Genomic DNA, 15,753 nt, shown 5'->3' with positions numbered 1-15,753 from the left:
CCCCAGCTGAGTCTTCCCACATTTACTGGCACAGTGACCTTTCTGTCTGCACTGGGAGGACAAGGAGAGACAGATTTTGTGCTGGATCAACCCAGGGCCACACTACCACATCATTTCTCAGCAACTGGGCTAATGGAGCCGTGCCTTGTTCCAGCACAGCTCTCGCCTGCAAGCAGCATCCTGAGACCTCCAACTGCAACAAACCTCCTACCCAGAGGGACACAGGAGGCTTTGCTGCTCTCCAGGGCTATTCCACTGTGTGTCAAGTGTTCATTACCTCAGAAGTCCCTTCACTTGCAGTCAGATTATTTCTTAGTACAGCTTCCTTCCTGCCAAGTCATTCCCCAGCTGCCTGAGACGGGGGCAGGCTCCAGGGCCAAGAAACACAGCCCAGGGAGAGAACAGACATCTCAAGTCAAGGAAGCTGTTTTGAGGGTCCTGTGGGAGTCCCCATGGCACATGCTGCTCCTTGGTATAGCACCTTACCCTCCCTCCAAGGCAAGGTCATTGCTCCCAGGCATCCCAGTCCTAAAAACACTCACCTTGAGGCAGATGCCTTGTTCAAGCAGGCTCTGTGGGCCTGGTGGGCACCTATTGGTGTCCCACAGCTGTGCTGTGAGGTGCTGGGTAGCGCCAGTGACTGGTAGATGGGGTTCCATGGGTGGCACATCCTTGCATCCACTCTCTTCACCGGCAGCCAGATCCGGCCGTGCCAGCCCCCAAGGACTGCCAGCTCCCTGGAGGACATAGGGCAGGAGGGGTTGTTGGCAGCTGCTGTCCCACAGGCTCCCACAAGAGCTGGGGCAGAAGAAAGGGAAGCAAGAGCTGTGGGGCAGGGGCAGCTGGTACATCAACCCGATGGGCTAAGGCACAGAGCACAAGGGGTTCAGCTCAAGAGGGAATGGCAAAGGACATTCCCTGCATCACCTTGGATGGATCCATGCTGCTCGTCATCAGCCCGGCCTTGAGGCTGGAGGGGGACAAAGAGGACAGGCAGTTACTCCCTGAGACACGGCAAGTGCTACCCCCGGATCCCCATCATGGCTCCCACAGCCTCTCAGGGCTGTCCCAGGGCTCAGGCAGCTGGTACAGGCATCCCCGTGGGGACCGGGGCTGTCCCCTGCCCACCTGCTGCAGACCCTGTGGTCACAAGCTCAGGCTGGATGTGAGGAGAGACCAGAGGGGTCCAGTTAGTTCAGACAAGGACCTAAAGTGCCCTTGACCTTGACTGCAAGGACCACATCCACCTTTGCATCCTCAGCAAAGGGGCTGTCCCCCACTGTTCCAGGCCAGCTGTGTGCTGAGCTCCCCCCCAGCCTGCCCTGTACGTACTGCATGAATTTGCACTTGGGTCCTTCTGGGCAGAAGCCAACGAGGTAGTTGGCACACAGCACCCTCCGCGTGTGCTTGTACTTGCACAGGGGACCTGCCATGCAGAGAAGAGGTTCTTGTTTGCAGGGCACACTGCCACAAACCCTGCCTGCAAGATTTCAGGAGTCCAGCTACCCCCAGCAGCCCCATTCCCCTTCAGCCATATGGGGCCTTTGCTGCCCCAAGCCCAAATCCCCACCAGGCACCCAGTCCCACTCCCAGGCAGTCCCCAGACAACTGACTGTGGTTCAACCCACTCTGGCTCAGTCACCTCAGAGGTGGCAGGAGATTGGGCCAGCAGTGGGGTCTGGACCCCCCATTACTGGTGGGTAGGGAACACAGGCAGTCCCTGCTCACCCCAGCACCCATCTCAGCAGCTTACCGTGCCTGCAGAAACCGCGGTCGTACCAGGGACAGGCCACGGTGCTGGTGGTGGCACCAATGTGCAGGAAGGGACAGTCCTTGTTGCTGCACTCACCTGCAGGAGTAAGGGGTGGGATGGGTGGGACAACAGTTGCTCAAGCCAAATGTAGTGGAAAGTGCTCAAGGATGGGCTGGATGGGAGGAATGAGGGTGCCCCAGGAACACCCAGGGAAAGGTAGCCCTGGGTGGGTGCCAATGGCTTTTCTTCCCACAGACAGGAGGTGGCATCAGGCACTTGCTCAAGGCCAGACCCGAGGGACATAGGTGCTGGGGTGGTGGAGGCTTGCTGGGGTCCCCAGTCCAGTCCCACACCTACCAAACTTGGAGTAGAAATAGCACTCTGGCATCTTGGTCACATCGTACTCGTGCAGGAAGTCACACTCATCACCCTTCTTGCAGAGCCCACGCAGCCAGTGCTTGCACACCACCATCTTCTCCCCACCGTGCCGGAAGGGGCACCGCACGCCTGGCCCCAGCACATACCCACAGTCAGAGCCTGCCTGTGCCCTGCAGACCCCGCCATTGCAGCCCACCCACCCCTGCCTTCACCCAGGAACCCCCCAGCTCCTTGGCTTGGGACGTGCCAGCATGAGCCTTCTGGGATGCAGAGATTTGCAGCACCCACTGGGTGCACTGGACTCGATCCCCTGGGCACTGCCAAGGTCTGGTTGTCCTGGTGTTCAAGCCCTCCCAAGTGAAGAAGGGGTAGGAGCACTCATCCAAAGGGCCAAGCGGAATGATGGACTCTGAGCAGTGTTAGCATTTTGGGTCAAAACCTGCCAACTACTGGCCACAGGGCCACGGAGCAACCTGCCACAGATATGGGCGGATCACAGAGCAGAGAGTGGCCCAGTCCTGGGCCCTGGTGGCCCCAGAATCTTGCAGGGTGGTGTCAGACCCATCCCCATCCCTCCCCAGAACTCACCCTTGGTGCACAGCCCTTGATGGAAGAGCTCGCAGACGGCTGTCCCCAGCACCGTGGGGGAAAGCAGGGCAGGGAGAGCTTCACCCACCAGCCCCAGGGTCAGGAACCACTGTGCCATCGAGGGCAAAAGCATCTCAACCCACTCTACCAGCAGCCCCCGCAGAGCTGTGCCAGACACATCCCTGAGGGAGCAGTGCCCAGAGCCAGGCTGGCCTCTAGCAGGAGGCAGGACCAGAGGCACCATGGTAGGTGCAGCAAGAGCCAGGAGCACCAGCAAGGAGGAGAACCCCAACCTCCTGCACCCCTGTCACCTTCCAAGGATGCTACAGGATCCTGTCCCCAACTTACTGTCCATACGCGGGAAGGGCAGGGGCTGAGCTCCTCGCTGCTGCTCCACATCAGACTCCAAGTCAAACCTGATCTTCTCCACACCAGCCACGAGCTCCTGCATCACTCCTGCTCCAGCAAGAGGCACCTCCAGCCCAGCACAGGCAGGGTACAGGCAGGGAGCACAGCTGCAGAGGAGCTGGCAGTGGGGCTACCTGAGAAAAACACAGCTCCCCCAAGGGAGCACCACACTGCAGGTCACCACAGCCAACCAAGGACCCAGCAGCACTCAGAAACCTTCCTCCTCTCTAAGCCAGAGCAAAACCAATCCAGGCAGCAGCCCCGAGCCCTCCATTTAAAGGGAGAAGCTGCCCACATCTGATCTCAATTTGCAGCCGTGATTGCCTGGTGCTGCAGCCCAGCTGCAGGCAGCTCAGCCCTGGGCCCCCATCACATTCCCCATAATTGCCTCTCTGCACAGACATCTGCTTTTCCTCTAGCCCCAGCTCTAGGGCAGAGCAGCTGGCCCTCATCTCCCAGGAGCAGCAGGGTCTGGAGGTGCTGCCCATGAGCTGGGTTAACCCCCTCACACCGGGACTGCTACTCAGCCTTAAACAAAGCCAAATGTGGCCTGAGAGCTGTAACTAAACACTCAGATAGCAAGGGCCAGATCCTGTGTGGGTTTTGTTGCACTCTGAGTGCTTTGAGCATTGCTGGGTACAGAGCTGCACCATCCCCGGCCCTGCTCTCCTGTGCCTGGTGCCCAGCAGGACAGAGCTACACCCCCAGGGTCCTGGGGCAGATGGCCAGGAGGCACCTCGCATCCCAGTGAGAAGCCCCTTCTGTCCCCGCTGCCCAGCGAGGGGCTTGCACATGTGCCAGGCTGCAGCGGCACATGCCAGGCATGACCATGGTGCCATGCTGCTTCCCAGGGCTGCTGGGGGCCCACCCAGATAAGACTGTGCAGCCCCCAGGTTTAACCTAACACTGTCCCTCCTCCATCACATGGCTCCCGCAGCCACGCACATCCCCGGCACACGCCTGGAGCGACATGGCCTGACACATCGGGATGGAGACCTGCTCCCATTCTGTCACTAGCTATAAATGCACTGGACCAGCGCTGCCTGCCTGCCGGAGCGCTGCCTGCGGGTGCCACGGCTGCAGCCCTGCACTGGATGCTGCGCACTGACCCAGCGCCGAGCAGTCATGCCGACCACATCCTGCACACGTGCTGGGTCCCACACCAAGACGCCCACCTTGTGCTGTGCAGATGGAGGGGTTTTGGGGAGACTGCAGGTGCAGCCCAGCCAACCTGCCCTCCCCTGCAGCAGGCGCTGGCTGGACACTAATGGCATTACAGCGGTGGTGGCATTACTCCCCACTAGCTTGTGCTTGCCATGTGCTCACTCGCTCACGGTGTGCTGCAGCCACCATCCCATCCCATCGAGCAGGGCTGTGTCCCATGCATGCTCAGCAAGCCTGCGTGCACTTTCTGCCCTGTCGGCTCGTGGCAGCACGGTGCTGCCAAGCAGGAGGCTGGAGCTGACAGGCATCACAAAGATCGTGATTGCCAAGTGATGGTCGCAGGCAGCCAGTGCTGGGTCGCCCAAGGGCCTCCCCACAGCACCAGTGAGGCCCTGGGGAGTGAGGGGATCCCAGGAGGGGGTGCTAATCCCCATGACCTGCCCCACTGCTTCATGTCAGAGCATCATTAAGGGACAAGAGGAGCCAGGTCCCCGTGGCAGCCTGGTGACCTCCCAGGAGGCAGACACCAGGACCATCGGCCTAGATGGATGCTCAAAGCAGGGGCAAGGGGCAGCAGCCCCAGGACCCTGGCACAGGGCGGGGTGGGCTGTGCTGCAGCGACCAGGGCAGAGGCAGCCCGGTGAGCTCAGAGCCACCAGCTGCAGCTGCTGTTGTTCTCCCTGACCCAGACAATAGCCCAATGTCCCATGCCGCAGGGCGTTACGTTGGCCCTGGCGCACGCACAGGACCCCATTGTATCCCTGCCGTGGCACGGCATTTGCCCACTCCCACCAGCTTCACCAGGGGCAATCCCTCCAGGATGTTAGTGGCACCCAGCCCCTTAGGGCTAAGAGGTGTTGGAAGGGCCATAGCCTTTCCTCCCCATCAGCACCAGTGAGGAGAGTGGCCAGTGCTCCCAGCAGAGCCGTGCTCTCCACTCACTCAGGGAAGGGCTCCAGGGCTGGTCACAGCACTTCACCCCATCACAGCCCAGCTCCATCAGGGGGGCCAGGGAGGAAAGGCACCCTCCATGCTGGCAGAGCCCCTTATACTGGAGCCTGAGCTGTGGGAAGCCAGCCATGGGATGGGAACAACCCACCCTGCTTGCCGCACCAGATGCAGCCCCTCCATCCACCCTCACTGGGGCTGGCAGGGGCCACGGCAGCCCCACGGGTCTGGGAGCGCCCAGGGCAACCCAAGCCCTGGCCCCCAGCCCGTGGGAGCAGGGACAGCCAGTCCTGCCCTGCCATCACCTTCCCCTCCTCCCTGGCTGGCAGGGAGCAGGGCTGTGGGGAGGAGAGCAGCATCTTGGCAGAGCTGTCCCTTGGCAGGAACCAGCCTGGCTGGAGGGTCCCAGCCCGGAGCCAGATCCGGCCAGCAGGAGCTCGCCCGCTTCCTCCCACCACAGGCAGCCCCACGCGATGGCAGATAAAGCACGGCCGCTGAAGGTGACGGAACACTGGCCAGGGAACCAGCCGCCAGGCAGGACTCCAGCCAGGACAGGCAGCAAAGGTAGAGGTGGCAGGACAAGGTCTGGGGATAGTGGCAGCACAGAGAAATCTGGTCTTCACCTGTGCAGCGGGGTGCAAACACCCACATCCCCATGCATCTCATCCCCCAGGAACTCAGGCCACTGCTGTCACTACCATTTCCTTTTATTCTTTGCACTTGTACATACATGGTATAAAACCCTCCTCTTCCACCCACCTACACCAGGCCCGCCGAGGGCAGCGGCCTGGCACGCAGGACACTGGGTCTTGCCCTGGCTCAGGGGGGGTCTCAGACGTTCCTCCCACAGGGGACAGACCCACGCTCCCATCAGCATCCCCGGGAGCAGCCGGTGCCAGGGCTGGCCAGGGGCATCCCCGCAGGGCTGTTTGGAGGGTCAGGCATCTGGGATGGATCCATCCATCAGAGGGATGGGGAGTCAGACCCCCGCAGCCAGCGGCTCTCAGTCCGCAGAAAGTCCCCAGGAAACCCGGGGAGCTGGAGTCGCCCAAGGTCCTGAGCCCCCTCTGAGCTCCAGAGCCAAGTCCTTCCTCACAGGAAATCTTAACTCCATTAAAACCAAAAGCGAGAGTAAAGAAAGTTAAGTACAAATCAGAGAGCAGTAAAAACCATACAGCGGAAAAAAAAAATATATTACTAAAGGGGCTAAAACTTTGAAGCCTCATCTCGTTTGATCCTATATTGCTTTACATGGGCGGGGGGAAAAAAATTACAGAGCTAATATCCAAAGTCCAACAGAAAGAACCAAAACTAAGTCTGCTTTCCCCTCCTGGGATGTGCTGGAGCTCTCTGGGAGCTGAGAGGCGTCAGGGCTGCCCCGGCCCTGGGCGCAGAGTGCTGTCCTGCCCCGGTATGTCCACCGCCAGACGGGAAGAGGGAAAAATGAGTTGAGTCTTCCCTGGTGCCACCCGTTGCAGCACCGGGGTATTCGGCGCCGTGTCCAAGCAACTGCAAATGAGAACCAGACCCTTCGGCTTGGCCACCCCCCTTTTATACTCTGATCTCATCGTCGTCTTCGTCAGCGAATGAGAACTCCTTGTCAGGGCGTTTTGGGGGGCCCCGGTGGCTCGGTGGCCCAGGGACGGGGCTGCGCTCCTCCGGCCCTGAGGTGCAGCTGGACACTGAACTGCTGTCCCTGGGGCACGGGGCATTGGTGCTGCGGGATGGGCTCTGGCTTGGAGGGGCTGCCGCTGCCACCGGGGAGCCGGGCAGGGCGGCAGCCACCTCCTCCTCGCGGCTCTCTTCCACCTCGGGGTCTTCATCCTGCTCCCACTGCTCCTTATCCATGATGCTCAGGACATCCCCAAGCATGGAGGGCCCCAGGTCAATGTGGAAGGACATGATGGACTCGGCGTGCTTCATGCCCACCCCGCTCTTGGCTGCCACAACGGGCAGCTCCGTGATGTCCCCGAAGTCACGCTCATCCAAGCCAGGGCTCAGCGGCCCAGCGGTCGCCCCGTTCGGGCGCTGCTGCTCTTCGGGGCTCACTTCCTCAGGCAGCTTCTTGACGGGGCTGGAGGAGAGGCTCTTGGGCAGTTGCCCCGCGCTCCTGTCCACCTCCTTCTCATTGAGCTGGGGCAGGGAGACGGCATTCTTCACAAAGAGGGCCGAGTCCCTCAGCGAACCCAGCATGTCCCGCCGGTCACCTCGCGTCACCGACTGTGAGCGCTTGCTGCTGCGGAAGCGGCGGGAGAGCAGGCTGGGTTTGGAAGCGCTCGGCTCCTCGCCCGCCTCCAGCCCTGGCTCCCCAGCCTTGCTGGTGAGGAAGGAGGTGTCCCCGAAGGCGTCCCCCGCCCGCCCCACGTGCATGGTGTGGCGGAAGTCCCCCAGCGGTGCGCTGATCATCTCAGCCGTCAGGTCGGCCCGCGAGCGCCGCTTGGAGTGGGCAGAGTTGGAGACGAGTTGCTTGAGGATCGGCATTGCTGCGGCGGGGAGAGGCTGCACCGGGGCTGTTGAGGTGGAGCCGTGTGTCCCACGGACCCGGCTGGTGCTCACACCTGGTGCTTTGTGGCTGGGCTCCCACCGGCGTCACGGACAGGTCACTCCTAGGGAACAGGAGAGGGACACGGTCAGGCTTCAAGGACACAGATGGGTACAGCCCTGATGACACCAGCCCTCACCCCACCAGGCTGCAAAACGTGACCCCATGCCTACCAGCCACCCCGCTCCCCCAGGAACGGCCTCCACACAGGGCATTGCTCCACGATGGACAGGTGCCCAGACACCCCTGAGCTCCCCACAACCCCTAAACAAGCAGGTCCCAGACCCCATTCACAGAGCAGACACACAGAAAGGACCGCAAGAGAAAGACCTGGGCACGGGGGTGTTGCAGGACGGTCTCCAGCCCCGTGCCCCACGTGAACAGGCACAAACAGGGACACAGGGTGCTGCGGGCACCCACCGTCCTCTCCCCGCGCAGCCCCGGCCCGCCGGAGCGGGGCACAGCCATGCTCAAGCCTCTGGGAACTGTATGCTGAGAAGATGCCTGGGATTTCTTTTTTTTTTTTTTTTTAATTGGAAGAAAGCAGGGAGGAGCAGACGCCAGGAGGAATTGGAAACAGACGGCAGGAAGTGTGCGAGGAGGGCGTAGAGCCCCCGGGAGGCACCGCCAGCCAAGCGGCGTGCAGGGGGAGTGGGACGGGCAGGCACCCTGTGGGTACCCCTCTGTGCCCACGCTTGGCAGAACGGGGACTTGGGGATGCAGCCTTGCTGCTACCCTTTAGCACCCCAAAGGCCTCCAATGCTTCTCCTTGCTGCACTCCAGAGCTGAGCCCGCGCGTGCCCATGCCCACCCTCCCGGCCACCTCACTGTCACCGCTGTGACTCAGGGATAGCAGCTGGCGGCAGAGATGACAAGGGCCCTGGCTGACTGGGACATAGAGAGGCATGTTCCTCCTTCCCGTGGTCACCTCTGTGCCACTGGTCCAGCACAGTGCTTATGGCCCCGCAGGAGGGGACAAGGACAGGGACTGCGTCACTGCATCCCGCTCTTCCCCTGGCGCCAGACAGCCCCAGGTGGTCCCGGGAGAGGCTGATGAGGAGGAAGGACTCACAGCCACCCGCTTCCTCCCTCTGGGCACCGCCAGCAACACCACGGCCCCGTGACACGCACTGGGAAGGGACCGATGTCTCTCGTCTGAGCGAGCCTCAGGGCGAGGGCCACACCCCCCAGCACTGCCCACCCATTCCCAGGGCGCAGCTGAATGGTTTCATGGGGTGGGTTGGAAGCGAGCCCTGGCCCCACAGCCCAAGTGCAGCAACACAAGTATGGCACAAGCCAGCCCCGTACCTGCTCAGCTAGACACCGCGGGGGGCTGCAGCACCTACCCCACAGCTCCCAGCACAGCTGGGGAAGGGCTGCCACCTCCATGCCTTCCCAAACCTACCCTGCGACACCCTTCTGCCCCTGCTGCGGCAGCGGGGCCTCAGGCAGGCTGCAGTCAGGCCAGTCCCATGCAGGCAGGACAGACTCTGACCCCACACAGGTGCAAAGTCCTGGTGCCCAGCCCTCCCACGCACAGCTTCCGTATGGGGCCAGCCAGGGTGGACATGCCCCGCGGCACGGCATTGGCGGCACGTGGCCGCGCTCCCCATCCAGCCCCGTGCACGATCCCACCACCCTTCTCGGCAGGGCAACTGCCCAACTCTGCTGCAGCAGAGCCCTGGGGATGAGAAGGCACATGGGGGCTCCAGCTGCGGGAGCCCCTGATTTATCCTCAGCAGCCCAGGGAAGAGACAGATCAGCCACGCCGCCATCTCCACACTCTCAAACCAGGAGCCAAGCGGACTTCCCCCCCTCACCCATTCAAATGCAGAGAAGCAGCTCGCTGGAGCCCTGCTCCCCTCACCAGGATCTCACGCACGCCCAGCTGAGCGTGTGTGCATGTGTATGGCACAGATATTTTCCCCTCGCAAGGTCTCTGTTCAGGCCGGCATTCCTCCAGCCTTTGGTTTTACATAAAACAAACACTCCCGGCAAGCTCCCCAGCTAAGCCAGGCAACCGTGCTGCTGATTTAGGCCATCTGGGGACTGTCCCTCCCTTGTATTTAGACTTTGGGGCCAAGTTCAGCATTTGTGAGATACTTTGCAAGCCTCGGCGAAGGGGCCACGAGGAGGTTGGAGCATTACTGGCACACCACGGCAACCTCTCTGGCCAGCAGCTCTCCATCACCGTCACAGCCTCCAAACAAGCCGCTGCATCCCCCCTCGACGCTCCTGCCCACAAAGCCTTTTCATAGCAGCCAAAATCTCCCTGTCCCTTGACGCTTTGCTCCCAGCCCACCCTGAGAGGTGACGGCAGCACGGCAGGACGCTGCTGCCCGCACAGCCCGGCTGCCGGCCCTGTCCTGCCCGGGGGGGCGAGCGGGACACAGAGCCCTTTTCTCCTCCTCTCACTCAGGGAGAGGAGAGCGGATCCTGTGACATTCCCACTGCCGGTGCTTTCACAAAGGAAACCAGGCCAGGGCGGCTTCGCTGCTGCCTCTCCAGCTACCTACCAGGGAAAGCTGCTCTGTAACCCGAGAGATTTTGTAGGCAGGCAGGCTGGCAGGCAGCATTGCTGTCCTGGGGCAGCGAGCCCAGAGCACGGCCAAGTCCCAGTAGGACTTTGGGGAAAGGGGAGGGAACAGGACCTGCAAGCATGTGTCAAGGACAAGAGGGATAAAGTGAACCAACAGACCATGCACTGCTTCCCACCTGCCCTCTCAGCCCTTTGGGACCACAAACTCCAAGGAGCAAGAGCCTCAGGTCCCTGGGGACGTGATTTCCCCTGTGAATGGTTGTCTGCTTGCAGGGCAGCACGGTCCTGCAGCCATCATGGAGGGTGGGCAGCCCTGTCCAGGTGCAGGGCAGGCAGCGGGGACTGCATGCCCTGATGGTGCAGGCTTCCCGCAAGACCTGCTCCCCCTCTCCATCTCATCCCTCTCAGTCACCCATGGGGATTGGAGGGCACCAGTGGCTTAAAGAAAGAAGCCAGTGCACGGGTGCACACGGGGGAAACACTGAGTCCAGCTGCGCTCCCACGCACCCTGACCCCAGCTCATCCTGCTCGTGGGCTGGAAGAGCCAAACCCACAGAGGGGGAAAGCATCCCAGCCGGCCTGGCTGGCTCCAAACGAGCCTCCCCAGCTTCGCTGTGCAGAACACCTCAGGCAGCACCCTCCAGCCCTGAGATCAGAGGATGCTCTCCCCACCCTGCCGGATGCTGGGGCAGGGGCTGTGCTGGACCGGTCGGGTCCCCCCAGTGCTGCCCAGGGCCAGGGAGGTCCTGCACAGAGGGCAGGGAGGACATGCCGGCTGCTCAGCCCCACTTTCTGGTGTGCTGCCCCCCAGGGATGCAGCTCAGGCAGCCCTTTGATGTTGCTGCCTTGCAGACAGTTGCCGGAGACAGGGCATGGATCACACCCTGCCACCGCCAGCCCCAGGAGGGGACCAGGCTGCTGTCACACCCTCACATCGGGCTCCCCAGCAAGTCTTCCCAGGGCCTGGGGGCAGACGGTCCTGTTAGTGCGGGCAGCCCAGGCGCCCCGGTGACCGCCTCCTCCCAGGCACAGGCGACAGGTCTGGTCCTGTCCCTTGCACCAGGACCCTGCTGCAGTTCAGCTGTGGGATGCGTGGAGCAGCCCCAGCAGCGTCTCTGGAAGCGGAAAGGCAGCCGGCAGTGACTGTCAGAGCCGGGGCCAGCGAGACGGCTCGCCGGGGCGGGAGGTGAAGCTCAGCTCTCGCCAGGGCTATCAGCACGCCGATCAGAGCCAAGCCAGGGAACTCGCCGCCCCAGCGCCGGCACACTGGTGCCAAAAGCAGAGCAGTGCTCCCCGAGGGACAGCCGGCGACCAGGAGCTAGCCAGACTTCAGCAAGGAACTATTGGCAGGACATGCCAGAACACGCACAGGACCATAAATCCTCCTGCTACGGGGCCACGAACCATCCCACGGCTCTCTAGGGCAAGGAGGGGACATTTCCGGGGGGAAAGGTTATCTACTCGCTGGCCCTGGCTCTGTCTCTCTCAACAACAGGGTCTGGCTGGGGTCCGACAGGATGCCAGGGCTAAACAGACCTCCCGACCTCTACTGGGCTCCAAATTCCTGCGGTTTCGCTGGGGTGGACGGGAAGTAAACAGGCAGGCTTCCCACAGCTTGGCCACGGCACCCTACCTGCTGGTGGGGCCTGGTACCCCACAGCCAGCCAGCTCGGGGGGCCTGTGACCGCGGGGGCTGTCTGCACTCACGACAAAACTCGGGGAACAAAGGGAGAGACCGCCACGGTCAGCACAATGCTGCCAGCAACGGGGCTGCCTGCGGGCAGCGGCGTGTGGCTGCCTGTTGGGGCCGCGGAGGGAGCCCCAGCACCGGGTCAGCCCGTTGCATGGAGTCGAGCAGTTGGCGCCGGCAATGGGGATTCAGGCCAGCCTTGCTCTTCCCCCCCAACAAGGGCCCAAACCCACTGAACCTCCTCAGTGCTAAACCTCAGCTGGATTCACTCCACGATCTCCGAGGGAGCTCTGTCCAAAACAGCCTTGTTTACTGTGTGCCGAGCAAGGGAGAAAGCCCCATCCCAGGGTGCGGAGATCTGCGCTCCCTCCCCTGCCTCACTCCGTGCCTCAGTTTCTCCCCCAGACTGCTAATGATCGCAGCTCCCTTTAGAACAGTTTCCCTGATCTATAAATTTGGCACTCGGAAACATCTATACTTAACGCCGCTACTGCTGGGGTCAAACCAGGGCGGCACAGGCTGCGTCCAGCTCCCCACCAGTGGTCGCTGCCCACCAGCCCCCGGCTCTCTGGGCACTGGTCCTGCACCGGAGCGGGTTTGGGAGCCAGCCCCACACCCAGGTTTGCAGGGCCACCAGGTCCCGCTCTCCTGAGCGCCCATGGGAGCCGGCGCGTGCTCCCGAGGGATGGCGAGCAGCGCGGCAGGGCAGCCGGGGAAGCCCTGAGCCCTGTCCCAGGCTGCAGGAGGATGAGCTGGAGGGGAGATTTCGGGCGGCTCTGACTCAGCACCCGCCTGCGCCCAGCCCCGGTCAGCCCAGGGGTGCTGCTGGACCCGCTCCAGCACGGGGAGGATCAGCCTTTCCGAGAAGGGCCGCGGGCAGCCACCGCCCCGGCCGCGGCCACCGCCGGCTCCGGGCACCGCCAACCCCCCCGTCGGGCTTCGACGGAGCGCGGGGGGGGTAGGGGGGGCCCACGGAAGAGTGGCCACCGGTGGCCACCGGCGGGGCGGGGTGAGCCGGGCCGGTGCCTCACGCTGGGCAAACACGGCTCCGCATCCTGTTAACCCCCTCGGCCACCCGCGCCGCGGACCGGCCCCGTGCCCCGGTGGGTGTGGGGGTGTGTGGGGGGTCACCTCCGCCCCCGGCCCGCTACCGGAGCGGGGCTCGGGGCCGCCCCGGGGACCCCGCCCGCCGCCGGACAATAGCCGAGCCGGGGCCCGGCCGCCCCCACCCCCGCCGCGCTCAGCCGAACCGAGCCGTGCCGGGCTGAACCGAGCCTCGGCGTGCCCCGGACCGCCCCCCCCGTACCTGCGCGCCCGGGCCCCGCCGGCGGCCCATGGCCGTGCCGAGCCGCGCCGAGCCGAGCCGAGCCGAGCCGGAGCGAAACCGCGCCCCCCGCCACCGCCGCGGCGGGCATGATGTCATCGCCCCGCCCGGGCCAATGGCGCGGCGCCACGTCACGGGGCAGCCCCACACCCTCCATTCAAACCCGAGTGGGGCGGGGGGCGCGGGGGGCATGGTGGGGGGCAGCGCTTGTCCCAGACACGGCCCCACCCCTCCCGTGGGGTCCCGAGTGGGGTCCCGGGCCCCGCCATGGGGCGAGGTGCAGCGATCCGCGGAGGTGAGGGGTCCCAGATCCCTTCCCTCGGGGGGGAGGAAGTCACGAGTGGGTTTCCCGGGGCGGAGCAGGGGGTTGGCTGCACCCCTGGCAGTCCGGCCGAGGGTTGGAAAGGTGGGGGGTGACCGGCTCTAGTTAATTAAGGGGGTTTAAGAGCTGAACCGAACTGCTGGGAGGAGGTGGGTTCGGCCCCCAGGGAACACCAGTGTCCCTGTTCCACTCGTGACCGTGACACCCATGAGGCTGCAGCACTCACACTCGCCCTCTGCCCTCCCCCAGCTCTCTGCACCCGGCCAGCCCTGCTGCTCCGTCCCCCTCGGGGGGCTGCAGGACCCCTCCAGGCCGTGGGGCTGTTGGGTGGTCCATGGCCAGGAGGTGATGATGGGTCACCCCGGCCCCCCGGAGCTGGCAATGAGCTGAAAGGGAGAGTGCAGGGCTGAACAGCCACTCTCGGGGATTAAGGCGAGACCTTTGTGGGAGAAAAGGGGCGGGAGAGACGAGATTATCCTGAATCTGCCTAATGCTGCGTTTCTTGCATATTCCGGAGCATCTGGTGCCTCTTCAGAGGGATCCAGGCTGGGGCGTGGGGAGATGGTGAGTAGGGTCCCAGGATGGCCCGGCTGTGCGACCCTGGAGGTTCGGGTGCTGCCGCATGACGCTGCGGGGGGCCAAAGAGTTCTCATGTCACTGGTGCGAGGAGCTCCATTCCCCGGGCTCAGCAGCAGCAACCTGGGGTCCGGGGCTGTGGTTGGAGCCGGGCTGGGCAGCACCAGGCGCTTTGACAGCTTATCCAGTGCAGACACTTCCCCCCGTGGGAAGGGCAGGAGGCTGCTCGCAGCGTAACCATGAGCTGTCACTCCTGTGGACAGCGGAGGCGAGCGCGATACTGCGGAAACGCCGGGGTTGGCACAGTGGAGAGGCTCTGCCGGACTGACCACCATGGCCAAACCACCCAGGAGGGCACGGCCTTTGCCCGCAGCCTGGGTGTCCAGCAGAACCCTGCCTCTGCTGGTGCCTGCAGTCTGCTTCCCAGGCCATGCTGCTTCCTTGGCTCACACCAGTGTCATTTTCATAGCCAGTTTGTTTGGCAAATTTTATTTTCCTTGCTTTTCATATGGGGAAACTGAGGCAGGAGGCAAATCTCTGTGCCCAGAGTTGAGCAGGGGTCTCCTGGGAGCCACCACTGGATGCAGCGATGGTTTGTTGGTGGGTGAGGAAGAGGAGGAAAGTTTGCCAGAGCCCCCGCCGGCAGCACTACACACTTGCATGGAGTCAGTGTGTGTTATTCAAAGGCCGGCATGGCACCGGTGAGGTGCCTCTCGCCTCACCTGACGCTGTCACGGGAGCACGGTGCTGGCTGAGACAGCTCAGTCAGGAGGCATTAAAATCATCCGGCTGGTGGGAGCCGCAGGGGAAGGCTCCCGTAGGCTGGCCTAACTCCGTCTGGGAAGAGCAGGCACCCACTCAACTTGAAAAACTGCCTGGGAGAGACAGGCCCCCTCCCCTCTCCTCCACAGCAGCTTGAGCCACGCAGAGCCCTGGGCTGGATCTGGCCCTGGGGTGATGGCAACAAGGTCGGGGCGCTGGGAGGCTCAGGAGCACAGAGCGGGTGGCTGCATCGCTCCCACCCTTCCTGAACCCATCGCTGGTTCCTTTTACTGCTTCTCAGCAGCTTTTGAAAGCAGAGAAGAAAAAAGAAAAGGATTGAAAAGCACTTTGAAAAGCAGGGCAGGGAGAAGTGCCCGAGTTTCCCGGCAGCCCCATCCCCTCCTCCTGCTGCCAGCGCCTGTCAGCTTTGCCTGCCAACGCTGCCTTGGCTGCGCAGGAGATGCTGCCGAGGGAGCTGGGTGCTTTCCCCGAGCACTGCAGCAGGGCACCCCAGGGTGCCAGGAATGGGGCTCACAGTCCCCCCACACCCCTCCAGCCCCAAAGCCCAGCACCAACCACTGCCAAAAACCTCCCCAACAGCCCCCGCCAACCCCATGGACACCAGCTTGCACCCACAGATGTGGGGTTTCACCCCTTCCCCGTGCCGTTTGCCATGGGGTGAGTGGTTATCTGGCTAACCAGCACGCCCTGGCAGGATGGCACCGCCCGCTCACCGCTGGCACCTCAGCACCCGTGGGT

At 63.2% G+C, this 15,753-nt stretch overlaps 2 protein-coding genes across 4 annotated transcripts; both read right to left on the bottom strand.

Moving 5' to 3' along the window:
* Positions 1 to 891: 891 nt before the first annotated feature.
* Positions 892 to 3,510, bottom strand: CPSF4L (cleavage and polyadenylation specific factor 4 like). The gene is made up of 5 exons (XM_075111682.1): positions 3,068 to 3,510; positions 2,111 to 2,260; positions 1,754 to 1,849; positions 1,333 to 1,426; positions 892 to 970 (listed from the first exon to the last, which is right to left on the bottom strand). The coding sequence occupies exons 1-5, from the start codon at positions 3,168 to 3,170 to the stop codon at positions 892 to 894; spliced, it is 522 nt and encodes a 173-aa protein (XP_074967783.1). The 5' UTR covers positions 3,171 to 3,510.
* Positions 3,511 to 5,928: 2,418 nt separating this feature from the next.
* CDC42EP4 (CDC42 effector protein 4) lies at positions 5,929 to 13,434 on the bottom strand. Of its 3 annotated transcripts, none has more exons than XM_075111150.1 (2): positions 13,317 to 13,434; positions 5,929 to 7,845 (listed from the first exon to the last, which is right to left on the bottom strand). In XM_075111150.1, exon 2 carries the CDS (start codon positions 7,718 to 7,720, stop codon positions 6,791 to 6,793), a length of 930 nt encoding a protein of 309 aa, XP_074967251.1. In that variant the 5' UTR covers positions 7,721 to 7,845; positions 13,317 to 13,434; the 3' UTR covers positions 5,929 to 6,790. The 3 variants fall into 3 exon arrangements, with proteins under 3 accessions (XP_074967251.1, XP_074967252.1, XP_074967253.1); XM_075111151.1 differs by lacking the exon at positions 13,317 to 13,434 and adding an exon at positions 9,187 to 9,287; XM_075111152.1 differs by lacking the exon at positions 13,317 to 13,434 and adding an exon at positions 9,090 to 9,110.
* Between the last annotated feature and the right edge of the window lie 2,319 nt (positions 13,435 to 15,753).

Source organism: Phalacrocorax aristotelis, chromosome 16 (assembly GCF_949628215.1).
Source record: "Phalacrocorax aristotelis chromosome 16, bGulAri2.1, whole genome shotgun sequence".
NCBI classification, from domain to species: domain Eukaryota; kingdom Metazoa; phylum Chordata; class Aves; order Suliformes; family Phalacrocoracidae; genus Phalacrocorax; species Phalacrocorax aristotelis.
This window is presented reverse-complemented; position numbering and strand designations above follow the sequence as displayed.